Source organism: Alnus glutinosa, chromosome 5, assembly GCF_958979055.1.
Source record: "Alnus glutinosa chromosome 5, dhAlnGlut1.1, whole genome shotgun sequence".
Lineage (NCBI taxonomy): Eukaryota > Viridiplantae > Streptophyta > Magnoliopsida > Fagales > Betulaceae > Alnus > Alnus glutinosa.
Genome location: NC_084890.1, coordinates 17170296 through 17197274, shown reverse-complemented (window position 1 = coordinate 17197274; position 26979 = coordinate 17170296). Strand labels below are relative to the sequence as shown.

General features: G+C 39.6%; 2 protein-coding genes and 1 pseudogene across 7 annotated transcripts; 2 read left to right on the top strand and 1 right to left on the bottom strand.

Annotated features, from left to right (window-relative positions):
- The first annotated feature begins 216 nt into the window (after positions 1-216).
- LOC133869557 (O-fucosyltransferase 23) lies at positions 217-2977 on the top strand. Of its 4 annotated transcripts, none has more exons than XM_062306586.1 (2): positions 217-853; positions 1042-2977. In XM_062306586.1, the coding sequence occupies exon 2, from the start codon at positions 1267-1269 to the stop codon at positions 2605-2607; it is 1341 nt and encodes a 446-aa protein (XP_062162570.1). In that variant the 5' UTR covers positions 217-853; positions 1042-1266; the 3' UTR covers positions 2608-2977. The 4 variants fall into 4 exon arrangements, with proteins under 4 accessions (XP_062162570.1, XP_062162571.1, XP_062162569.1 ...); XM_062306587.1 differs by having other exon boundaries at positions 217-896; XM_062306585.1 differs by having other exon boundaries at positions 217-944.
- A 7405-nt stretch (positions 2978-10382) lies between these two features.
- Positions 10383-24909, bottom strand: LOC133867938 (E3 ubiquitin-protein ligase RSL1). Of its 3 annotated transcripts, none has more exons than XM_062304719.1 (4): positions 24761-24909; positions 23711-24360; positions 20894-21654; positions 10383-11314 (listed from the first exon to the last, which is right to left on the bottom strand). In XM_062304719.1, the coding sequence occupies exons 2-4, from the start codon at positions 24116-24118 to the stop codon at positions 10936-10938; spliced, it is 1548 nt and encodes a 515-aa protein (XP_062160703.1). In that variant the 5' UTR covers positions 24119-24360; positions 24761-24909; the 3' UTR covers positions 10383-10935. The 3 variants fall into 3 exon arrangements, with proteins under 3 accessions (XP_062160703.1, XP_062160702.1, XP_062160704.1); XM_062304718.1 differs by having other exon boundaries at positions 24740-24898; XM_062304720.1 differs by lacking the exon at positions 24761-24909 and adding an exon at positions 24446-24597.
- Positions 13060-13158, top strand: LOC133869991 (small nucleolar RNA Z247; annotated as a pseudogene).
- Positions 24910-26979: the final 2070 nt, after the last annotated feature.

Here is a 26979-nt window from a genome sequence, read left to right as displayed (position 1 = left end):
AAACAAATATATCAAAATAAAATTGACATATAAAATTTTATAGTCGTGCATATACACTACTTCAACCCAAGACGCGTGAGCCCCGAGACAAATGGTCATACTCGAGAGTGGGACAACGTGCTGAACTAAAAAAGAGGCACATTATTGGGATTATATACACTCACGAGTCACGAGAGGACATGGGCATCCCCCACGTCCCTCTACGGCTCTACCTGCCCCAGAAGTCCCAACTGGCATGGCATGTACCTTTTTCAAGTTTTCAGATAAAAGAAAATACAACCGGTATTCCTCTGTGAATGAAATCTCTCAAAATGTCCTTTTCCCACACCGTGATATGACAGCTCTGGCCCATCAATCTCTGCCCTGTACCATCATTCATCTCTGACTCCTTTTCACCTTCCCTAAATTACTCAATCCTACCCTTTTCATCTCGCCTCTCCAACATATCCCTTTTCCTTTTCTTTTGTTAAATATTTTTATTATTATATTGCTCTTATTCTGTTTGTTATTGGTTGTCACGATGATGGTGATCGGTGGTTTTATTCCTTTTCCTTTTGCTGAATCCAGGCTTTTGTGGATTCCTTTTGCACATGCATGATCATCATCCTTCTTTCTGCCGTGTTTATTTTGCTTTCTGGGTTTTTGCTCAGAATTCAGAAATTCAGAATCCTTTTAGCGTAAGACAAATTTTGGATTCAGACGGTACTGCTTTCACTCTCTCTTTCTTCTGTGACAAATTATATAGCTCTCTGGCATTGCGTGGGTTCCTTTGGGAGTACTTGTTCTTGCTTTCTTCAGAATTGTGGGGTCTGAAAGAGACGGCTTTGTTGGTTTTGGACCGAGTATCACAAGGGTATCTTTCGGCGCTGTCTGGCTTGAATTTGGCATCTGCTTTTGTATGCGTGTGGCTTCTTTCTTTCTTTCAATTTAACGATTGAATTTAGGTGCAAAATCTGTAAGTTGTCATGTCACTATGCTGTACTGAATCCTGTTTTTATTAAATCTGATGATTTTTTTTACTTTTATCTGTGGGTCTTACAGATTTCCATCGTTGTTTTTTCCTGGTTGCTTCCGCCGAAATTCTGGATCGCTAACCTGTGAACTTTCGAGGTTAGACTGGTTATATAACTGGGGTGTGTGCAACTTTTCTCTGCATTGATGTGGATTCCTTGTGATTGCTCTAGCATTCATGCTTGCTGTGTGGGAGCTCCAACTATTTTAAGATGGGAATGATTTTGTTACTGAATTTTTGTGAGTGATCCTCAAATGGACTTATCGGCCAATTGTAAGCATTCCAAATTCTTTGGCCGGAATTTGAATTCCATAGCATGCAAATGTGTTGTTTTGGTGGCTGTTGCTCTGGTTATTAGAGCTGTTCTGCTTCCTAGATTCTTTGCCTTTGGTGGGATTGAGCAGCAGGACTTGGTGTTCATCCACAGCCGTTCTCCGTCATTCAATTCTGAATTTGGAATCCGAAATGATAAATTCCTGGAGGTTCCTCAAATTGTATGGGGTTTAAACAATCAAAAAATTGCATTTGCAAGAGCTTGTCTAACTGCGAGAATGCTGAACCGAACTCTTTTGATGCCTAGCTTAAGTGCGTCCCTGTTCTACAAAGAAATTGACCTCTTGCAACCCATTTCCTTCGATAAGGTGTTCCAATTCGAGGAGTTCAATTCACTCTGCAAGGAATTTGTCAGATTGGGTCGCTACTCCGATGTTTTGAATCGGACGGGAGTGTTTGAGCTTCGTAAAGGTAGTGGAAGGAAGTGGACGATTGGGAGAGATTTAGATCAATTGAGACAGCATAGCAAGGAGCCCTTTGAAGGGTATGAGGTAATTCGAATAGTTGGGAAGAACCCGTTTTTATGGCACGATCATTGGCCTATTAAGGACTATGCCAGGGTCTTTGAGTGCTTAGTTTTGGTTGATGAGATAGCGAAAGAAGCGGATATAGTTGTATCCAGGATTAAAGAGAAAGGAATGGAGGTAAGAAGCAAAATTGAGTCTGTACAAATTGGTATTAGTTCTGAGAGGTCTACATTGGAGCCAGTGCCTTATGTAGCCGTCCACATGAGAATAGAGATAGACTGGATGATTCACTGTAAGAAATTAGAGCAGAGATTAAACATAAGCCAAATTTGTAGCAGCAAGGAAGAGATTATGGAAAGAGTGGGGAACATTCAGGGCCTGAAGAGTCCAACTATGGTTTACCTTGCTGTGGCTGATAGTCTTCTTGATGATTCTACTATATTGAGTGGTTGGAAGGAAGGGTTGCTTCCTGTGGAGAAGAAGAAACTGGGTGTTGATGGGATTTACAACAAGTATCCATATCTCATTCAGTCGGCAATTGATTATGAAGTGTGCTTAAGGGCTGATGTCTTTGTTGGAAACAGCTTTTCTACATTTTCAAGTCTTATAGTTCTTGAGAGAACACAGAAGATGATCAAAACTGGTGTTACGAACTCGTGCAGGATGGATGTAAGGTGGTCGTCTTATGCGTATAATATATTAGGGGAATCAAAGGGCCCTCGCAGATGGATGACTACTATGTCTGATACAAGCCTTGAAGCAATTAGCTATGGCTCGAATGACGTCTCTTGTTGATGCTTATGGTATGTGACTCCTGTTGATGCTTATGGTATGTGACTCCTGCTGCAATCTTTGTCATTGATGTAGATAATGAGGCTTCTCTTCTTTTTGCAATATGTAGAAATATAGATAATGTAATTTCTGGAGCAGTGAGCTTAATGTCACACTGGCAAAAGTGGTTGGTATAGTTTTCACAAGGATATATTCTTTTTTCTTTTTTTTGTACACAAAACCAGTAATAGATATAATGTCTTTCATTATTTGGAGCAGTTAGCTTAATGTTGAGAGGCACTCTTTCGCATTTGGACTGAGGATCCAAATTAGCCCCCATTGCGGGGTTCATGGTGCAATTTAAATGAAGTGCACTTGTTATGCCTGATTCTCACTTATTTTACATTTGGTGTGAGTTTTTAATGCTGCATTTTATGCACATCCTTCGCATTGATAAAGGACTTATTAGTGATATTTTGTAGGATCGCAAATGTATCGACTTTGAAGTTAATAGGACAAAATCACAGTATAAGAGGTGAGAGGGGAAGGAAAATGACAATTGGTTCAGGTTGCTTGCTGTTATATGATCATCTGATTTTTATTGTGAGTTTATTAAACAAAAGCTTCTCAAACAGCAGGAGACTGAAAGCTTTCTGTTTGGAGGGGATTATAATTTGCATTAAAGTTGAATTTTATTAAACAAAGATTATTAGTTATCAATTAGGTTTAAGATTAGTTTTATTTTTAATATTAGGTTTATTAAGTGGTAAGGGCTCTGGTCTTTATGGTAATCCTATGAGGTCTAAGGTTTGAATCTCCTTAAGTGCTAACAATTCTTCGGGGTCAACTCACTGGCAAAGCCGGAGTATTACTTGATCCGTGTGGAGGGGGTACTTTACATAGGTTCAAAGTTTACCTGATAGGGTAAGTACACAAAGTGACTTTGCCTTGAAAGGTGGTTCAATTGTTTTGCAGGTGTTACTTTAATTATTGGATAAGAAAGGTTCAATTAAGTGTTTAATACAAAACAGGAGAGAGATACCTTATTCGTTTCCAAATTTTTCTGTAGAACTCATTGTTCTCATGCATGTCATGTCAGTTAAAGCGGATTCCTTCTCGTTGAATGCAATTTCATGTCCTGCTCCAAGCTCTTCTCGCTTGCATAGTCACAACAATTGCATGTTTGCCTTTTGGTTCTGGCATATTTTTTAGCCTTTGAAGTAATATATTTGATGAAGCAATTAGTGAAACCATATGGGAGCTTTTAGCACATCCCATTGAAATGAAATTATTCCTCACATGGTATTATAATCATCTATATCAATAAAATTTCTATTTTACAAGAGGGACAAATAATTTCTCAACCAAAGATATCAAATACAATTAAAAAAAAAAAAAAATGCCAGCCGCGTGAAGAGTACCTTATATATACACATACAATTTATAGATATTTTGGGATTTTGAGATAACGCCTATTAAGATTAGACTTGACTCATTCATACTTTAATATCCCAATGAAAGAATATTTTTGTCCCAGTCAATGGTTGTTATGGGTCTGCCATGCTTACCTCTAGCCATGGACAGAGAGGGGTGGTAAAGGTTGGAAGGACAAGGAATGTGAGTCAGCTGGTGACTCAGCGTATGGACTATTCTCAAATGTTCTAGAAGAATATTTAGTTATTTGTTCATTTACTCTTTTATCCCTAGATTCCATTTTCTGTTTTAGAAGGTTGTTAGAAGAGAGAGAGAATGGATGACACCTTGCTGGATTGATTCCAGCAAGAGCATCTATAAATAGAATGCTACAGTAAGAGGAGAGGCAGACTTGAATTGAGAGAGAGTAATCGCAAGTGTATCTTGAGAGCCAGGGCCTCTCCTAAGAGCCCGTCAGTAAAATTCCTCTGTTATTTCCAATTTCCCTTGCATTTCTACCAGCTAATATACCTTTCGATAAAAAACCCACCACATTTGGTATCAGAGCCAGGCTCCTCACCCATCGCTTCCTCTCTTTTCTCTCCAAAATTTTTTTTTTCCCTCCCTTCCTTCCATGGCCGATGGTACCCGTCTTGCTCAGTTGTCCGAATCTCTTAAAGAATGCCAAGAGGCTATCCTTCAGCAACAACACACCACTACCACTTTTCAGCACCAACAAACCACTCACAATACCAATTTTCAACAGCAGCAACACCAATTCCAGCAACAACTAACGGAGGTTTCTGATTTACTCCGTACCTTGGTTACTGCCCAGACTCGTCCTCTTCCAGACCGCCCCCTTCCAGACCGCCCCCCCATCCCTGGCGCCCCAGTCTTTCCACCTCCAGTCTTTCCAGGCCCCAACCCTGACCCTCGCCATGTTGGTCGTAATGGCCGTCTTGACCCCCATGATCGTGATGAGCATCGCTTTCTGGATATTCCAGGTGGGCACCATCATGACGACCCTCATTTTCCTCCTGATGACTACCGTCAGGATCCTCCCCCTGAGGACCGTTTGTTCCACACTAGACCTTTGCGTCTTGATTTTCCCCGTTTTGATGGGAATAATCCAGCTGGTTGGACTTATAAGGTCACTCAATTCTTTGAGTATTACCAAACGCCACTGTATCAGCGGGTCCGGATGTCTTCTTTCCACATGGACGGCGAAGCTCTCGTCTGGTTCCAGGACGCCGACGAGTCCGGACAGTTTCCGACTTGGGACGCTTTTGTCCAAGCTCTTCTCGTCCGTTTTGGACCCGCCTATGACGACCCTATGGAGGCCTTGATGCGGCTTCGTCAAACAGCGTTAGTCACTGACTATACCTCTCAGTTTGAGGCTTTGTCCAATAGACTCCGAGGCATTTCGGAGAAAAATCGGCTCAGCTGTTTTCTCAGTGGTCTGAAGGATGAGATTCGCCTTCCTGTACGTATGTTGAATCCAGCAAACTTGGTTGCTGCCTTTGGCCTTGCCAAACTCCAAGAGGAGTACATCCAGAGCTCTAAACGGCCTTTGCGTACTTCTTCATTTCCCTTTACTCGGTCACAGAGTTGGAACACCCCTGCTTCCCAGGTTCCTTCTTCTTCTCAGCTGGCCCTTCCGGCCAAACCTTCTACCAGCCTTCCAATCCAGAAAATTTCCCCTGCCCAAATGAAGGAACGCCGGGAGAAGGGTCTTTGTTACTATTGTGATGACCGCTGGATTCCAGGTCATAAGTGCAAATCTCCCCGTTTATATCTCCTTTCGGGGTTACACTTACCTTCCGAGGACCTATGTGAGGATGTCTATTTTGACTCCTCCGATGCTGCTGTGCCCATTCCAGAGTTTGATGTTGTCGAGTGTAAAGAACCCGAAATCTCCCTCCACGCCATTTCTGGTTCTCTTGGTGCTAACTCCATGCGATTAATGGGCCTTTTGCAACAGCAACAAGTCAGCATTCTTGTCGACTCAGGAAGCACTCATAACTTCCTGGATCCCGCTTTTTTGCACAAAGTCCAGCTCCCCCTTACTTCTACCCCCTTCCTTCGAGTCAAAATTGCTGACGGCTCCACTGTTCAAAGTTTAGGGAAATTATCCTCTGTAACTCTCAGAGTTCAAGGTTATTCCATTTCCACTACATTCTACCTCATTGCACTAGGCGGGTGTGACATGGTCCTTGGTGTCGAATGGCTCAGCACTCTCGGGCCAATACTATGGGATTTCTCCCTCATGACCATGCAATTTACTGTAATGGGGATCACTACTAAGCTCACTGGCCTCAGTCCTACAGGTCTGTCTTTGGAAGCAGGCTCTCACTTCTTTAAAAATTCCCCCTCTGCTAACAAAGGTTTTTTCCTCAAACTAGTTGCCTTGGACTCCAATTCTGATTCACCTTCCATTCCTGCTACCATTCAGCCCCTTTTAAATTCATTTTCATCCATTTTCAATGAACCCTCAGGTCTTCCACCATCCCGGTCCTTAGATCACCACATTACCTTAAAAACCTCTCAGCCCATCAGTGTCCGCCCATACAGATACCCCTACTTCCAGAAATCTGAAATTGAAAAAATCATCACTGAACTCCTTCATTCGGGTGTCATTCGCCCAAGCCAGAGTCCTTTCTCTGCCCCGGTCTTGTTGGTTCGAAAGGCTGACGGCAGTTGGCGTTTATGTGTCGATTATCGGGCTCTTAACCAAGAAACAGTCCGAGACAAATACCCCATACCCGTCATCGACGAGCTGCTGGATGAGCTCCATGGGGCAGTAATTTTTTCGAAGTTGGACCTCCGATCCGGATATCATCAAATCCGGATGCGGGAGGAGGACATTCCCAAGACGGCCTTCCGCACTCATGAGGGCCATTACGAGTTTCTTGTGATGCCCTTTGGGCTTACCAACGCCCCATCTACCTTCCAGGCTCTCATGAATGATGTCTTTAAGCCCTTCCTCCGCCGCTTTGTCCTGGTTTTCTTCGATGACATACTTATTTATAGCACCTCTTTTGCTGACCATTTAGTTCATTTGCAGGCTGTCTTGGAGGTTCTCTTACACCATAAGCTTTTTGCAAAGCTTTCCAAATGTCGTTTTGCTGTTCCAGAGGTGGATTATTTAGGCCATCTGATCTCCCAACAGGGTGTCCGGGCAGATCCTTCAAAGTTAGATGCCATGGCTTCTTGGCCTCTTCCTCTGAACATCAAATCCTTGCGAGGATTCTTGGGCCTCACCGGGTATTACCGGAAATTTATCCGGAACTATGGGTGTTTGGCAGCACCTCTCACCATTCTCTTGAAGAAAAATGCTTTTCACTGGTCTCCTTCGGCCACGGCAGCTTTTAATGCTCTCAAACAAGCAATGCTCCAACCCCCGGTGCTCCGCCTACCCGATTTCAACCTTACCTTTGTGATTGAATGCGATGCCAGTGGAACTGGTCTTGGAGCTGTTCTAATGCAGACTAAGCAGCCCATTGCCTTCCTCAGCAAGGCTTTAAAAGGTCGGGCCTTACTCCTCTCAACATACGAAAAGGAGCTTCTTGCGTTAGTAACTGCTGTTCAGCACTGGCGGCCCTATTTACTAGGTAACACCTTCACAGTCCGAACAGACCATCAAGCCTTGAAGTTTCTGCTTGAGCAAAAAATTGGTACTCCTTCCCAACAGCGTTGGCTGTCAAAACTCATTGGCTACGATTTTGTAATTGAGTATAAGGCTGGCAGTGAAAATTGTGTTGCTGATGCTCTTTCCCGCCTTCCTGAGTCCACAGCCCATCATGGGGAAGCTTCACTGTCCCTCCTATCCTTTCCAACCCCTGCTTGGATTTCGGATTTAAAATCCTCTTATTTGACTGATCCTGCAACCACCACTATCTTGCACTCGCTTCAGCAGGGGACCACTTGCCCTCGTGGTTTTTCTCTCCAACAGGGTTTAATCATTCGCAAAGGACGGCTTTGGCTCGTCAAGAACTCTCCCTTTCAACACAAGGTTCTGGAGTTTCTTCATTCTAACCCATCAGCAGGTCATTCGGGTTACCATAACACAATCCACCGAGCTACAGCCAATTTTTACTGGCCCGGCATGCGCAAGGATATCAAGAAATTCGTCCGAGAATGCTCTGTTTGCCAAGAAAACAAGTCTGAAACTGTGGCTTCACCCGGGCTCCTCCAGCCTTTACCCATACCCAACCGGGTTTGGTCTGCCATTTCAATGGATTTCATTGAGGGCCTTCCGGTTTCGCAAGGTTTCTCCGTCATCTTCGTTGTGGTAGATCGTCTCACTAAGTATGGCCACTTCATTCCCCTGGCCCATCCCTTCTCGGCATCTACGGTTGCTCAAGTTTTCATGACCAACGTCCTTAAACTCCACGGTATGCCTTCGACTATTGTCTCAGATCGGGACCCAGTTTTCACTAGCTCCTTTTGGAAAGAGCTTTTTCATCTTCAAGGCACTTCCCTTGCTTTTAGCTCGGCTTATCACCCACAGTCGGATGGCCAGACCGAGGCTCTTAACAAATGCCTCGAGACTTACTTACGGTGCTACGCCGGGGCTAAGCCTAAATCCTGGAACTTATGGCTACCCTTAGCAGAATGGTGGTACAACACCAACCATCACTCTGCTACGGGCTTCACACCTTTTGAAGCTCTCTATGGCTATCCCCCGCCAACCTTACTCTCCTATGTTCCGGGCACAGCCGCTAACTTGGCTGTCGATTCCCAGTTACGGGATCGCACCACCACTATTTCTTTGCTTAAAGAGCACTTACACCTTGCCCAGAACCGAATGAAAACCCAAGCTGATAGACACCGAACTGAACGAGTTTTCGCAGAAGGGGATTGGGTTTACCTGCGACTCCAACCATACCGCCATAAGTCTCTAGCCTTGCGCCGAAATCTAAAACTTTCTCCCAGATTTTACGGCCCATTTCAGATTTTGGGTCGAATCGGCTCTGTGGCTTACAAACTTGCTCTCCCTCCGGAAGCTCGCCTCCATCCAGTTTTTCATGTTTCTTGTCTAAAGAAGAAACTTGGGCACTCCTCCTCACCCATCTCCACATTGCCACTAGTGGATGTTGCGGGTGAAATCTGCCCTGAACCTGAGCAAATCCTCGATCGCCGCTTGATCAAGAAAAAGGGCCGCGCTGCAACAGAAGTATTAATCCGCTGGCAAGGAACTTCAGCCGAAAATGACACTTGGGAGCTGCTGTGGACATTGCAAGCCAAATATCCGCACCTTGTGGGCAAGGTGCTCTGATGGGGGAGGTCCTGTTATGGGTCTGCCATGCTTACCTCTAGCCATGGACAGAGAGGGGTGGTAAAGGTTGGAAGGACAAGGAATGTGAGTCAGCTGGTGACTCAGCGTATGGACTATTCTCAAATGTTCTAGAAGAATATTTAGTTATTTGTTCATTTACTCTTTTATCCCTAGATTCCATTTTCTGTTTTAGAAGGTTGTTAGAAGAGAGAGAGAATGGATGACACCTTGCTGGATTGATTCCAGCAAGAGCATCTATAAATAGAATGCTACAGTAAGAGGAGAGGCAGACTTGAATTGAGAGAGAGTAATCGCAAGTGTATCTTGAGAGCCAGGGCCTCTCCTAAGAGCCCGTCAGTAAAATTCCTCTGTTATTTCCAATTTCCCTTGCATTTCTACCAGCTAATATACCTTTCGATAAAAAACCCACCACAATGGTCTTATAGCTTAATGGTAGTTTTCCTTCTAATCTATGATTCAACCAACGTAAGTATGGCTTTTCCTTTCCTTTGCAAGTGTCCCTCCTTTAACCATGGAGTCGCAAGAACCGTTGTCTATTGCGCATCATTCATTGGAAACCTTTTTTGTTGGACATCAGAGTGAAGCTCGGGACATCAGAGTGAAGCTCCTTTTCAGTGGTTTCAACAACTCAGTTGATTTCAATGCAATCTTTCTTGCTATGACATTCAAAGTCTCTTGCTATTCCACCCCAAATAAAACAAGCTCTCTTGTAATTTGCTTCAAAAATGGGTATTCTTAATGTTCCTTTTCTAAGCTCTCAGACTAAGAAGTCATTGGAAACTACCAATTTTTTTGAATTATTTCCAATTTATTTATTTTTATAATGTATTAGGTGTTTTGCGAGTATTGATTTTGGGACTGCCACTCCTTTCTCTTGTATTTAGTTTTTTTTTTTATATATAATATATGATCCCGCATCCCATTGCAACGTACAAATCCAAGCTGGGGACACAGTAACCAGGTGCTCAAACAACCTTTAGAGCCTTGGGCATATCATCCTACCCAGCAAAATTGCACCAACACCATAGTAATCATCATCAAACATATCAATTCTCTAGTGCAAACAGATTATCATGATGGAAAACACTGGTAAAAGAGCAAATTACCACGATGAAAACGTTACATCATCCTCCACCTCTCAAGTAAGGGGAAGTGAGATGTCCAGAACATGGCAATATGAAGCACAATATCGTCAATCTCACCAGCTCAGCTAAGAAATATGGGAGAAAACCGCCAGTTCTCCGCAAGATGTTTGGAGAGAGAGGATCTTTAAAATGGAAACATGTGTTTTATTGGCTATGCTGCAAGTTCAGTGCCATGGTAAATGTTACTTCAATTCACTGATATAAGAAATGTTTTGTATTCTTTTTTTTTTTTTTTTTTTTTTCCTTACGAGAAGAAAGCAATTGATCAAGCAATAATTCTTCCCCTCAATCTTGTGCAAGGGCCATCAGGATCACAAATCTCCAGCATGCAATGACTAGGAAAACTACACAGAAAGAAAGCAGAGCTAATTTCTGCATGTTGGTGTAAAATGAAAATGGAGTGAATAGAGTGAGGAACTCTTTCCCTCCCTTGAAGCATTGTTGGGAAGCTAAGCAGCTTTATTTCCTAATTTCAGGAGGAACCATATAATTGCTTCATTGGATATATTCTTCATAGTAGTTGTCACTTATCACAGAAACAAATCTCTCGAGCCAAGGTAGCTGATGGAGATCCTTCATGGCATCTACATAGGAGTCTGTACAGCGTGGTGGGGATTGGTAAGGCTGATGGTCACTCAGACTAAAACCTCCAGCAAGGAACCTTTGGATCAGTGCCAGCTGTGATCTTTCTTGGTCCGAGTATGCATCCATAATCATAGGGAAGGAATTAAAAGTCTCCCATTGCCATTGTTCTGATTCTTGCATAGAGTGGGTAAACTCTTCAGAGTTTTCTTCATCCCAAAAGGCGCACTGACAGGTCTGTTGGCCATCCCTATATTCCGCGCCACAAGAATAACAAAACTCATGCTCACACCTGGATATGAGACTCGTAAGCAAAATCTTGTCTGAAGGAACTCAAAACCATGCTATCAAAGTTGAACCACTGAATTCTACACAGAACCTAACAATCTGGTACATGTGCACATACAAGAGCAGGATACAATAATACTAGGCAAGAAGTGAAATAACAAAGGTGAATCTCTCCTACAGCACCAGAATCAAAAGAGTTGGTTTTTACTGTTTACCTCCCCCTCATAATTATATATCATAGGTAGGTTACACTTGTATAAAGCTAGCGAAAGTTGGCTGGCTTCTACTCTTTGTTTAGTGGTAAGAAAAAGGTTTTGAACTGTTCTGCTTGCGCCTATGTTTTGGGTGTCAACACTACCAAAATTATTAACAGCTCCACTCTATTTGACTAGTTAAAACAAAGCTTCTAAGATGGAGGGACATTCAACTTCTACACATCTAACTTTAGTTGACTCCATGATCATCTCCCAGCAAGCAGGAAAAAAAAATATCTTGGCATAAAGCAAGGCCAATTCGATGTATAAAAAGAAATTTAGTCTTGAAATCAGACTCTAAATTTCAGCTTCAATCATTTATTCACAGAGCTAACCAATATTGGGGCACCAAAAAGCTCAAGAAGTTAGGATCACTGCATCAAGACACATCTGCATCTGAAGTTGCTCAAAGACCATTCAAATCAGTTTTACCATGAATTTTTTGCCACTATGATTTGTCAATGACAAATAACCTTAGGCAAGACCCATCTTTCTATTGCTTTCTTGGTTACTCATCATTAACGCAAATATTTGGACTCCTAAACATGTGTGATGCACAAATTGCTGTCAAGGATTCCACAAAAACTCGCAAGCAATTCCAATACTTTACAAGAGGGAGATGGGTGATGAAAAAAATTAATCATTCTACATGGAAATATATATTACTGAGTATTGGATTAGACATTTTATCCGTCAGTGATAAATGCAAAGTGTTAAGAGTTAGATCAAGATTCTTCCTCTATGGATAATCTTTAGACTAGTTGTATTGTATTAGTCTAGGTCTCTATAGTCTTGAGATAAGCTAGATAGTTGCTGTTACAATTTCTCTTCATGTAAATCACGTCTAGTGTTTATCTAGATGTTTCTATTCTCTATGAAGGTAATGCACTGCCATACGGTTTAGTATGCAGTTTTCCTAAATATTCTATAATTCTACATGGTATCAGAGCCATTTAAGACCAACGTCTATGGCTGTTCCAACCTCTGAAACCGATTCTACCAATACCTCTCCACCTCCTATCTCCATCACAGCTACTTCCCCAATACCCATTCAGAATGTGCATCATCACATCTCTGAAAAACTCACCCAGGATAATTATATCCTATGGCAATTTCTCATGATTCCTTTCTTAGAGGGCCACAACCTGTTCGGCCATGTTGATGGCACCATTCCACAACCTCCCAAACTTATTCCCGACCGAACCTCTGGTCTTCTCATTCTCAATCCAGATCACTTACCATGGTATCATCAAGATCGAATTATTTTCAGTGCTATCATCTCCACTCTATCCGTGGAAACACTGCCTCATGTTATTGGCCTCTCCACATCTCGAGAAGTCTGGGTTACCCTCGAAACTCTCTTCGCTGCTCAATCACAATCCCGTATCTCCAACTAAAGCAGCAGCTCTCCAACTTGAAGAAAGGTACTCAAACTGTCTCTGCTTATTTCTAGAAAGGACAAGGGTTTGCTAATCTCTTGGCTGCCATTGGCAAGCCCATTGAAGATTTTGAATTAATCTCAAACATTCTTGCTGGCTTGGGTGCTGATTATGACCCTCTAGTTACTTCTGTCACGACAAGGCAAAACTCTATCTCTCTCACTGATCTCTATGGCTACATGTTATCTTATGAACTGCATCTTGAGACCCACAAAACAGCTCTCAAATTGAACATCTTTACTGCCAACACTGCTCAACGTCAAAGCACTTCCTATCCAAGGAACAATTGTGGCTCCAACATGGGATATCACAACTCCAATTTTTCTCGTGGAAGGGGGCATGGCCGCGGTCGTGGACCACCTCAACAATTCTCATTTCCTGGTCCGTCCCAACGTCCTATTTCTCGTGGAAGGGGGAATGCAAACTTGACTTTTGTCCCCACTGCATCAGATTCTCAATGGTATCATGACACCGGATCCAATGTGCATCTTACAAATGAGCTGTCAAACCTCATCATGCATGCTGAGGACTACACTGGCACTAATCAGATCCGAGTGGGCAATGGGCAAAGTTTGCATATTTCAAATTCTGGTCGTGGACTCTCTTACCTACTCTCTCACGTAACTTTCATTTATTTTCTCTTTCATGTTGCTCTCAAATACAGAAAAACCTTCTCTGTTAATTAATTCACCCGTGACAACCATGTTTTTTTTATTGAGTTTCATCCTAATTTTTTCTGTGTTAAGGATCTTCAAACACGTCAGCCGCTCTTTTTTTTTTTTTTTTTTTCTTTTGATAAGTAATGTATATTTCAAAAAGCGCAAAGGGGCGCAACCCACAGTACACAGGAAGTATACATGAGACCCCCCTAATTTAAAGAAAAAAGAGAACACCTATCTAGAAATTCAAAAAATGAACACTCAGACATAGATTGTAGATTCTATCTCCACATAAACAACGTTTGTTTCACTAACTTCTTCAAGTTCATCAAACCAGTCTCACAATCTTCAAAACAGCGTGCATTTCGTTCCCTCCATACACACCACATCAAACACAATGGAGCCATTCGCCAAATCGATATCAACGTTCGGTTCCCTTTTACCCATTCCAATTGGGACATATCTTTCACCGATCGCAGCATTACCCACACCATCCCAAACAAATGCAGGATCGTACTCCACAACCTGTAGCAACCATACAATGCAGAAACAAATAATCAATGGACTCTCCAGAGGTCTTACACATATGGCATCACCCATTACAATAATGTTTCTCTTTCGTAAATTGTCCAAAGTTAGGATTTTCCCTAAAATCGCCGTCTACACAAAGAAAGCCACTCTCGGGGGAACCTTAACTTTCCAAATACTTTTCTACGGAAATGAAGATTGTATAGGACTAAGTAAGACCTTATAGTAAGACTTTACGTCAAAGATTTCTTTCGCGCAGGAATCCAACACATTTTATCCACTCCCTCACTTCTAACTTTAAGAGAGTACAACATCGCAAAAAATCTACTAACATCTTCCACCTCCCAATCATGAACAAATCGAGTAAACAAAATATTCCACAGAATTGTGCCATTTTGTCTCAACATACTCTCCTCCGCCCATGCATCCTTGCTACTAGCAATAAGAAACAGATTTGAAAAAATAGTCTTCAGAGGTACCTCCCCACACCACACATCATGCCAAAACAAGATTTTCGAACCATCTCTGACATCATATCTCACATGATTTGCAAAAGAATCCCATCCCCTCCTAATAGACTTCCAAACTCCAACTCCAAAAGAACCCCCAACCTCCTTAGAGCACCAACCACCCCTCATACTTCCCATATTTGATATCCATCACCTTTCTCCAAAGAGCATCCCTTTCCAAAGCAAACCTCCATAACCATTTACCCATCAAAGCTCTATTAAAATTAAATCATATTTCTCACTCATAATCCCCCCGAAACCTTCGAAGAACAAATCATATGCCAATTAACCAAATGAAATTTAAATTCATCACCAATACCACCCCAAAGGAAATCTCTCTGAAGTTTTTCCAAACGATTAGCCACTCCCACTGAAATAGGGAAGAGAGACAGAAAATATGCAGGTAAACTTGAAAGGGTATTATTAATCAAAGTTAACCTCCCACCCTTAGATAAATACAACCTCTTCCACCCCGATAATCTATTTTCCATCTTCTCAATAATGTTATTCCACATATGAGAGTCCTTATACTTAGCACCCAACGGAAGACCCAAATACTTTAAAGGAAGCGAGGCCACACCGCACCCAAGAATGCTAGCCAACTCCACATTCCCTACCTCACCAACCGAAACAATCTCAGATTTAGACAAATTAATTCTAAGACCCGAGACTGCTTCAAAATAAAGAAGCAAACATCTCAAATCTCGGAACTAGTCAGCAAAAGGACCACAAAAGATCAATGCATCATTTGCAAATAATAGATGAGACACCATCATAGCATCTTGCATATTCGATCCCACTGAGAACCCAGATAGTCGCCCACTATCCACTGTTATAGATATCATCCGGTTGAAGACCTTCATCACCAACACAAACAGAAGCGGAGACAAATGATTCCCTTGTCGAAGACCTCGTGAGGTACTAAAAAACCCTAAAGGCGACCAATTGATAGTGATAGAGAAACAAACAATAGAGATACAATGAGCAATCCAGCCACACCATCTCTCCCCAAAACCACACCTCTCCGATAAATAAAGCAGAAATTCCTAATTTATATGATCATAAGCCTTCTCCAAATCCAACTTACATATAATGCCCGGAGTTCTAGAACGAATCCTGCTATCCACACATTCATTAGCCACCAAAGCGGAGTCCAGTATTTGCCTCCCCTTGATAAATGCAGTTTGAGAATGAGAAACAATATTCACCAACATCCTTCAAGGCCCGAGTAGACTTGGTCTCTATCCATGGCTATCCTTTCCTGCTTCCTCTTCCGAATCACTTGCTGCCTTTATTGGTAAAAGTCTCATTGAATCAGTGGCATCTCAGGCATGGTCATCTTGCATCTCCTATCGTCAACCAAGTTGTCCAGTCAAATAAGCTGCCCGTGTCCTCATCACAATCTTCCTCCGTCTGCTCTCCATGTCAACAGGGCAAGAGTCACCGTTTACATTTTAGTTATTCCCCTTCTATTTCAAATTCTCCTCTTCAATTGTTGTTTCTTGATGTATGGGGCCTTGCCTCTCTAAATTCTGTAAACAACAACCATTTTTATTTAAGTGTGGTTGATGACTTTAGCAAGTACACTTGGCTCTTTCCTCTTGCAACTGAATCAGAAGTGTGTGCTACTTTTCTTTGTTTCAAACATCTTGTTGAAACTTTCTTTCAAACCAAAATTAAATCTGTCCGAAGTGATAATGGTGGTGAATTTCGTCCACTTCAAACTGCACTCAATTCCATGGGAACTTCTTATAGGTTAAGCTGTCCACACACCCATCATCAAATGGGAACAGTTGAAAGAAAACATCGCCACATAGTTGAAACTGGCTTATCCCTCATTGCTACTGCCAATGTGCCTTTTATTTTTTGGGATTCAGCCTTTGAAATAGCAACATATCTCATAAATCGTCTCCCTTCTAAAGTAACCAAGCAAAAATCTCCATGTGAGTGCCTGTTTCACATCCCTCCAGATTACAAATTCCTTAAAATATTTGGCTGGGAATGCTGGCCATTTCTCCGACCATATAACTCCTCCAAACTTTCCTTCCGGTCCACTTCTTGTGTGTTCATTGGATATAGCAAAAACCATCTCAGCTACAAATGCCTTCATCTTCCCTCCGGTCGAGTTTACATTGCAAGGCATGTTGTCTTCAACGAAAATAGTTTCCTCTTTTCAACTCCAACTCCAACAAAAATATCTCCTGCTCCTACAACACCTTCCTCCATTTCTATTCCTCTTGTTCACCCATTAACTCCTCAATCTACTGACTCATGTTCAAATCCATCAATTCTTACATTTCCCAACACATCAAATTCTCCATCATCTTCACCAGCAGTAGACACAAACAACCCAACTCCTCAATCCGAGTCATCTCCTTCCTCTGCACCTTGTCAATTCTTCCAACTCGAGTCCATGGCATGACCACTAGGTCACAGAATATGATCTTCAAACCTTCCAAATTCATTGATGGCAGGGTGAGGTACCCACCTCCTCAAGCTCTCAGCTTCCATGGCATCACATGAAGAAGAACCTATTTGTTTCTCTCAAGCTAGCAAACATCCAGCCTGGCGTGCAACAACGAATGCTGAATTTGATGCTCTTCTCAAAAATGAAACACGGTCTCTAGTTCCATTTCTTCCATCCACGAATATTGTCGGTTCCAAATGGATTTTCAGAATTAAAAGGAAAGTAAATGGAGACATTGAACGGTACAAGGCTCGGTTAGTAGCCAAAGTGTTTCACCAACAACCTGGAATTGACTTTGCTGAAACATATAGTCCAGTGGTTAAACCTATTACAATTTGTACTGTGCTCTCCATTGCTGTTTCTGCAAGTTGGGAAATTAGGCAAGTGGATGTTAGCAATGCTTTGCTCCATGGTCATCTTCAAGAAGCGGTGTATATGGCTCAACCTCTTGGATTTCAGCATCCTCAATATCCATCCGCTATTTATAAGCTTTGCAAAGCCATATATGGCTTAAAACAGGCACCCCGCGCATGGTTTTCGCGCCTAAGTTCTCGACTACTTGATCTAAAGTTCACAAGCTCTAAATTAGACTCATCCTTGTTTATTTACAAAACTCAAGGCATCACCATTTATGTGCTCATATACGTTGATGACATCATAATCACAAGCTCCCATCCAGCAGCTATCTTTCAGCTCATCCGTGATCTTCACGCCTCCTTTGCACTCAAGAATCTCGGTCCTCTTCACTTTTTCCTTGGAGTTGAAGCTACATGGCACAATGATGATCTTCATCTTTCCCAATAGAGGTATATTCATGATCTTCTCACCAAGAACAATATGTTGCTTGCAAAGCCAATCTCTTCTCCTATGTCAACTTCTACTACTCTTAGCCGTTTTGAAGGTTCCACCATCATTGACCCAACTCTATACTGAAGCATGGTGGGATCACTTCAATATCTCTCAATTACTTGCCCTGATATTGCCTTTGCAGTCAAAAAAGTATCACAGTTTATGCAAGATCCTAGGGACTCTCACAGGTCGGCAGTAAAGCGTATCCTTCGGTACTTTAAGTCAACAATTTCTCATACCTTATGCATTTCCAAGAATTCTTCTAAGCAACTTACTGCATACTCAGATTCCAATTGGGCTAGTTGTCTGGATGACAGGCGTTCTACTTCCAGTTATTGTGTTCTTGGTAAAAACATCATGTCATGGAGCTCCAAGAAACAACCCACGGTCTCACGTTCCAGCACTGAATCCAAGTACAAAGCCATTGCCAATGCAACCGCTGAATTAACATGGATTCAAACACTTCTTTGTGAACTTGGTGTCCTATCTCCAAACAAACCAATCTTGTATTGTGACAACATTGGTGCTACATATCTCACTTCAAATCCTATTTACCATGCTTGCACAAAGCATATAGAGATTGACTACCATTTTGTCCGAGACATGGTTGCTAAAAAGTTACTTGAAGTCTGTTTCACATCTGGAAAAGATCAATTGGCCGACATTCTCACAAAGCCGCTTGTTGCTGCCCGGTTCATCATGTTCCGATCCAACCTCAACGTGCAGCTTTCCATGATGAGTTTGAGGGGGCGTATTGGATTAGACTTATTATCCGTTAGTGATAAATGCAAAGTGTTAAGAGTTAGATCAAGATTCTTCCTCTATGGATAATCTTTAGACTAGTTGTATTGTATTAGTTTAGGTCTCTATAGTCTTGAGATAAGCTAGATAGTTGCTGTTACAGTTTCTCTTCATGTAAATCACGTCTAGTGTTTATCTAAATGTTTCTATTCTCTATAAAGGTAATGCACTGCCATACGGTTTAGTATGCAGTTTTCCTAAATATTCTCAAATTTTATTTTGGATGATAAAATGAAAAAAAAAAAAAAAAAAAAAAAAAAGGTAAAGTATGCCAACTATCCTCACATCCAATTGTACCAAAATTCGTTCCAAAGAATTATAACTTAGGCTGTGTTATTTCAATGTAAAATGTTTCTGACGGAAAAATATTTTCGACTGAACATTTTCGGCACAAACTACTGATTTTCTGGTGTTTTGCTGACACTTCGAAAATGATCATGAAAACGATTTTTGACATTTATTTCACATAAAAAAATCATTAATATTTTATATGACCTCGCATAATAATTAATTTTTCATTCATAATAAAATATAATAAAAACTAAAAGATCAATTTAACAACTTGATAAATTGAATTTTTTTCTAAGAATTAAAAAATTTAGTGGCTTGCTATCACACACACACACACACACACACACACACATAGATTAATCTATATAAATTTAACTATGTATACATAGTTATTCACTCAAACATATATATATATACACACACACACACATATACACGTAGGAGCTCTAGAAAATTTCTTACAAGAAAGTAAAAGCACGATAATGTTGAGTCATTTTCAGTTGACTTATTTTCAAGAATTGTAAGTCATTTTACACTCTGAATAACTTATTTTCTGCTGACTTCGAAAATCATTAGAAATAACTTCTATTGACTATAATGTTTTTCATCCGTACTAAACACTAGAAAATACGGAAAACATATTCGAGAAAAAACTTTTACGTTGAAACAACAGCGTCTTGGTGTATATCACTGAAAATAATGAAGCATAAATTGAAAATCAACTTTAAAATCAAGAGAAGTAATTGTTCAAATATAATCCAGAATAAAATGGAGTAGCTATAGGAAAAGCACACTTGGGTCTCTTACTATTATAAATGGAACACCAATCCCATAATTTAAAAATGATTTGTGGAAAAGAACCAATGTTGCAGGAATTGGAATAGAAGTCTAATTTCAAGAAAGCACTGATTTTATTTTATTATATTATTTTATAATTTTTAAATTTAAAATTAGCTGGACTGATAGTTTGATCAGCTGCACTGGAAACTTTAAAATCCCAGCAGGAACTCATAGAGATAGAGTATCAGAGTTCAAGAATCACCAAAGAAAACCTAATTTTAAGATTTTGGCTGCATGAGTTTTGAGCGTTTTGAATTCGCTCATTGTATTTGACTTATTATCTTTAGCCTTTGCTGTGATACTCAGTTATTATACTGGCACGGAAGTCATGTATCATTATCAAAAAAAGATGCTGATGACCATTATCCTCACTTCTTCTTTCCTTTAATGCATTCTTCAGTCTTAGGAAATCAAACACTCTTCCCCCCACCCCCCCCCCCCCAAAAAAAAAAAAAAAAAACCTCCCAAGATGAAGAAACAAAAATATCTAGATGAGTACTTATTTTATGTTATATTTACTTGTCATAGAATGCAACTATTCTCAAGAAATGCATATAATTTAGAAGATTACTTCCTAAAACATACATCATAGTATATCTAAAATCACTTTGTTATTTCCAAGAATAAATCATGGCATGAATTAAGGAAGCTTATGCTTAACACGTTATATCTCTGGATAGTGGCACATTATAGCTCAATTGTTTCTACTTTTGAAGACTTTCTGCATTTATGTTTTATTTCTTCTTATTAGGGATTCTCTTGTATACTTCCTATGTACTAGGATTGCGCCCCTCTACGCTTTATCAATGATATGAAATTATTTATAAAAAATTCAAAAAAAAGGAAAAGAAACAATAAATCATGGTATGCTCTGCTTTTCACCATCCAATTAATGAATTTCTCTTAAAGAAAAACCTCAGCAATATGAAGAAAGCAAGTCCTTTACCAGCAGGTCATGTGGTAGCAACCTTGAGTAAGCTCGATCATCCTACGGCACTGCTGACAACGTCTCCACCGTTTATTTTGTGCCAAGCGATGCAAGGTAATGTCTGCCGCATCTCTCTCCTCCAATGGGAGGTTCTGGTACTCTTCACAACTTATTGAAGAATGCCAAGGAACACCACATTCCACACAGATAAACCTCTGGCAAACTGGGCACTCAACACAGCTGTTATCAGATTGACTTGATGAACTTGCTCTAGCTGACAAACATTCACGAGGATCAAGCAGGGCAGAACAATTTGGAAATGGACAGTAGATTCTATCTGAGTGGACAACATTTGCTTCCGCAAGTGTTCTCTCTAAAGATTCATAGGAAGCGAGTGGAAGAAAAGATCTGTACTCAGTGGTGGAGATGTAATATTTGCATCTCAACTGAGGGCACCTTATTGGGACTTGACAGGACTGCACTTTTCCGTCAACATATGTTTTCATACAATTTGAGCAGAACTTGTGAGAACATTTCATGGTAACCATCATCAGCGAGAGCTTGTCTTCACAACAAATAGAACAGTTTTCAAGTGATTTATCACCCTGGAAGGGAAAAGAGACAACCCCCATTGCCACTTGGGCTAATTGCAAAGGCCGCTCAAGATCAATACCGGGAACAAGTTTCAAAACAAAAGCTTCAAGAGTACTGGCATGTTCTAGAATCCTTTCCCTAAGTGCTATCTGAATCGGGATCTCAAGCCTTTCCTTGCATGTCATCTGCAAGAGATTCAAATCACATCACTACATACTTGAGACCTCAAAACAACAAGAATCCATATTATTTGTGGCGTTAGGGATCAGCAACATGCAATAAAAATCATGCTGAAAATGCATTATTGCAGTTAAACCCATAAAATAAAATAAAAAATAAAAAAATAACTTCAAGAGATACATTTTACCACATTAGATGTTACTCTTGAGTCAATATCCTCCCTGAATTTTCAATCTCATTAATGTTCCCTCTTTGCCCCTTGTCTCCTATTGGTGACAACCATTAACATTAATGTAGGGAGTACCACGCCAAAAAAGTCACATGATCTTACCAGTTTTTTTTTTTTTTGGTTCAAATTTGAAAAGTTCAGTGCCTGCTCAACCATTTGTGAGCAAGTGACGGTACTATCTTTCAATAAAACAAGGTATTAGGGTTTAGATCCAGCTGAATGTCAAACTAGATCAAAGTGTAAACCCAAATACAATTATTATTGGGGTGAAAAACAATGGGAATTTAATCTCTTAAATTAAATTAAAAGTACCATGAAAATTGTCTGTGCAGAGAATTTCTCCCTCATCAACTATGAGGGATAGAACCCCACCAACCACCCCCCCCCCCCCCCCCCCCCCCAACACACACTCACACACACACAGGGCTTTCCCATTAACGAACCCCCACCAACTTTATAGCTGGAGCAAATGAAGGTGTTCATTTTTGCCTTTGTTTTACTAGAAAATGATTGTTCTAATCAAATTTAATGATTGATTCAATTATTAAGCCAGAAGTATATTTGATACTTTCTATTCCAAACCTTGTCACCAAATTCCAAGGTCCTTTATTGCCTTTTAATTACAAGTTAATTCCGAATTTCCTCAGGAATCATGTTTACCAGATATCCTTGCTCTCTGCTTCCACAAGAAGATCAGGAGTTGCAAAACAAAGGAACAACTTTGCTGAGGCTGATCTCTCTTGCAGAGTTAACCTTTTGGAAAGAAAGAAAGGAGAAAGTTCCCCTTTTTCTTCATGAAGAGAATGAGAAAAACAATTCTCCTCTGTTGATCTTCTCTGTGTACTTGTCTTAAGTGGAAATTTTAGACCTTGGCTTTCCTTTTGGAAAAAACTAAAGATTAGGCCAAAGGATTCCTCATTGAAATGTCTATTTTCAAGCTAAGCAGAGAATCAATATGAATGATCACACAGCCAAAAATGCCTTTTATCCATTTTACCTATGTTCTTTCCATTGCTAACAAAATGTTTCGGGTGGAGATTACATTTTTATTTATTTATTTTGAGTCTCCATTCTTCCCAATTCTGAAGAGAAGAAAGGAAGGCTCTGAATTGAAGGGGTAGTACCACGTGCTGTTCACACATGGTGGCACACATGCAAGATGCCCTTCCATCAGCATTGACACAAGTCCACAAGCCAAAGGGGGGATTTGACAGGAGGTTTTATACATTAAATATTTATGAAGATGAAACATTAGCAGGGAGATTGTCACTTAAGACTAAATTGCACTTGGAAATAATACACCCATAAAATTGCCCTCCGAAGAACAGAAACAACCACCCTTGTAATACATGACAGTTTTTTTTATTGGTAAGTTACACGCACCCAGTGGGAGAACCCACGACCTCACCCTTCACCTTGCTACAAAGGGAGGAAGTGACATTTGAGCTATAGTTTATTGGTCTGTAATACATGAAAGTGAACCAAAATTAATTAAAAAGAAACACAACTAAATTTCAGAGTATAGAAGTTAACAAAGAATTGAAAAGGGAGACACGAAAATTTTCTGTTTTGCATCTGGAAATTCTCTTTTTTTAAAAAAAAAAAAATATAAAGATGATGAAACAATTGCAAGCTATTCATAAGAAAGCCAATTCCTATGATATGGTAAAATACTATGGTAGAGTTTATTCATTAGGGGAAGGAGAATGATATTTAAAAACCTTAACCAAAACATATCATGATGGCAATAGTTTTCGAATTTGTCTGACTATCATTTGAAACTGATAATGATAGATGAAGAGACAAAATATATTTTAGTGTGAAGGACTCACCTGATCATATAACAACTCAGAATCGGTGAAAGCATATACACGACGGATGTTATTTTGCGCAGCCTCCACCAGACCATCCATTAGAGCTAAGTAATCAGCCACAGATTCCTCAACGTAAAAGTCGAGCTTTTTCTGCACCTGAATAACAGGAACATTGGCTGATCTTTCCATGACCACCCCAATTCCAGAAATCCCAGAACCAGAGTCCCCAACATCAGCAATAGAGATGCCCTTGAAAAGCATCTTCACAGAAAATTCATCAAGATCGTCTTTTGACTCTTCCTTCACGGATTCTTCAGTCTCCTTCCACACTTCCTCATCCTCGCAACAACTCCGAAAATCTTCCTCATCTTCTTCCCTGACTGTATTTACAGAAGATATATCATCAACAACTACCTGATCCTCCATTTCCAATTCCAGTTTCTCAAATAACCCACAATAGCTCGGCAACTATATACTCCAATTTCTGATTTATATCAAAATATAAGCATGACCCATCTGGAACTCTGTTTCAGCAACTGTATTGGGCAAAATTACAAAGAAAACTCCATGTCAAACAGTCATCTTTCAGCTCTTATTGCTAGACCACAATACAGGGAAAACCCATCAAGGAGTCCATCCAAAACTACTAACTGCGGCATCAACTCCACCTAAAATCACAAAGGAAGAAAGATATCAAAACAGCGATCTTTGAGCTCCTTATATAAATCATAATCTGACAAAAAATAAACCCACCAAGAGATCGTTCCGAAATTCTATATTTAAGCCTATTTATTCCCCAATAAATCACAAAACAGTTAACCCCGAAAATCTTAGAAAAAAAAGGATCTGAAACGAAAAATATATATGATTTTAGGCTCTTCCACATAAATCAAAATGAACCAAATAACGTATCCGCTAAGCCCTCCAAATTTGTAGAGAAAATAAATAAATAAATAAATTACAGAAAAATTAAAAATTAAAAAAAAAAAAAATGTACAAATATACAAGGTGTATTTAATTGAAACAAAAGAAGTGAAGCTTCCATACCATAATGGTTTTTTTCCGAACCTGGTGGGGAAATTTAATCTGATTCCTTTTGGGGTTACTATTATTGTTGAAGGCCAAAGGGGAAAGCAAGGTCAAGCTCTCTATGCTATGCTGGCATTCTTCTGTGAGTCTTGTCATATACTGTTAAGCTTGTACAATTCTCTAGATTCCAAGTAAATTAATGGCTCTCCGGCTAAATTCCAACATGCTTGATTACGCGGCTTACGCCAAGTACGTAAATTTTTTACAAATTGAATTATTGATTTTTTTTTTTTTTAATCACTAAAAATATTATATGTTTTTTAACGTGTGAAAATATTTTATTTGTGTTTTTTAATAGCATTAAAAAATAATATTAATGTTATATATTAAACTTTCATCACACTTTTATTTTATTTGACTGATATGATAGTCTTTATTATCCTTTAAATCCACCTTTTACATAAAAAAATTTAAGAATTAATAAATACGGTTACATCAGTCTAGTATAATAGAGTTGAGTATTCAGAATTATTCAAAAATAAAAAAAAAAAAAAAAAAAAAAAAAAAAAAAAAGCTTATGACATGCTCAAATAAAGCATAACAATTATAAAGACCGAGTGAAAAAAAATCTTACAATTCAATTAGTAAGAACGCTTTTACTAGATAGTTGGCCGCTTGGGATAATCATATCACATGGGAAAGAATGCTTAGGTGGGGCTTTAAAGGTAATGTGTTGTGTGTGTTTTGTAGAGGTGGAATTGACAGAAGGAACCACTTGTTTTTTTAATATGGTTTCTGCAGAAAGAGTGTGGTTGGCAAACTTGAGAAAGTGTATGATCTCTAAACTTCTCTATGAATGGGATGACATTGTTGAGAGTGGAGTTTAAGTTCTCTAAAGGAAAATGACTGCAAGTTGTCTTATATCGTCTGGTTTTGAGTGCTTATGTCTATAATCTTTGGAGGAAAATGAATAATATTATATAAGACAAGCAGAAACACATCGTCTGGCAAATATGCTGGGATGTTAGAATGAGAATCATGGATAGAGGTATATATTTGAAAAACAAAGAAAATAAAAGAGATATGCAAAAGATGTTCTAGAGAGAGTATTTTTTGGTGATATGAGGAGAGTTAGCTTGATAGGTACCTTATGATGAAATGGATGAATAATGGAGGAATGTGAAAATAGAAAGGAAATTGTATTGATAATGAACTCCAATTAGAGACAAACCACAATTGAATTCAATTAAGGCTGGAATCAAACTACAAGACAAAAGTCTATATCAATTCTCAATAATCCTCATTAACAACCAAATAGCTTTTAAATAGAAATACAAATAGATAAAGTCTAAAGTCTAAGCTCTAATCATAATATTAACTAATCTATTCTCCATTCCAACTCCACCTCCTACCCTAATCTAACTCTTATCATGGCTCCTCTGACTCAAAAAATTCTCACCTATTGTTGATGAAAGAATGCTTGTGCCAATTTTCTGGTAGTAGCTTGAAGCGGAGTCTCCTGAGCTTGGTATGATCTATTTGATAATTTGTTTTGTGTTTTTTGCTAGAAATGTAGAGTTTATTGTTGTAGATTTAGGGTGCGTTTGTGATTGCGATTGAGATTTTCTAGACAATAAATGTAATTTAAAACCAAATTGTAAAACATAAATCGTTTAAGAACTACGTTTTTAAAAGTTGCGATTTTATAAAGCAGAAAAATCTGTTTTTTTTTTAAATTATAAGTAAGAAAGTGCTTTTTTTAAAACTCAAAATTTTAAAGAGTAATTTGCGATTTTAAATGTTAAACTGCAATTTTACCAAACGCTTAACTACGTTTTTTTAAAAATTACTTTTTCAAATTGTACATTTTAAAATCATTATTTTAAATCGCACTTTTTAAAATCACAAACCCAAACGACTCTTATTCAGACAATATTTGTCCAGTTAGCCGTTTTCTACTTATGCTCCGTTTGTTTCGACGTAAATAAAATGATTTCGACGAAATTATTTAAAAAAAAAATGATTTTCTTGAAAATATTTTTTGGTGTTTGGTTCGCACGAAAAAATTACGAAATGCAAAAATCAGAGTTTGGCAAATGTTGCCGGAATCCGGCAACGTCCGGTCGCCATCGCCGGATTCCGGCGAAAAGTTTGACCGGATCCGGCCAAAATGGCCGGATTCCGGCCGGAATCTTCCGGATCCGGCTTGATAAATGGCCGGATCCCGGCCATTTTGGCCAGATCCGGCCGGATCAATG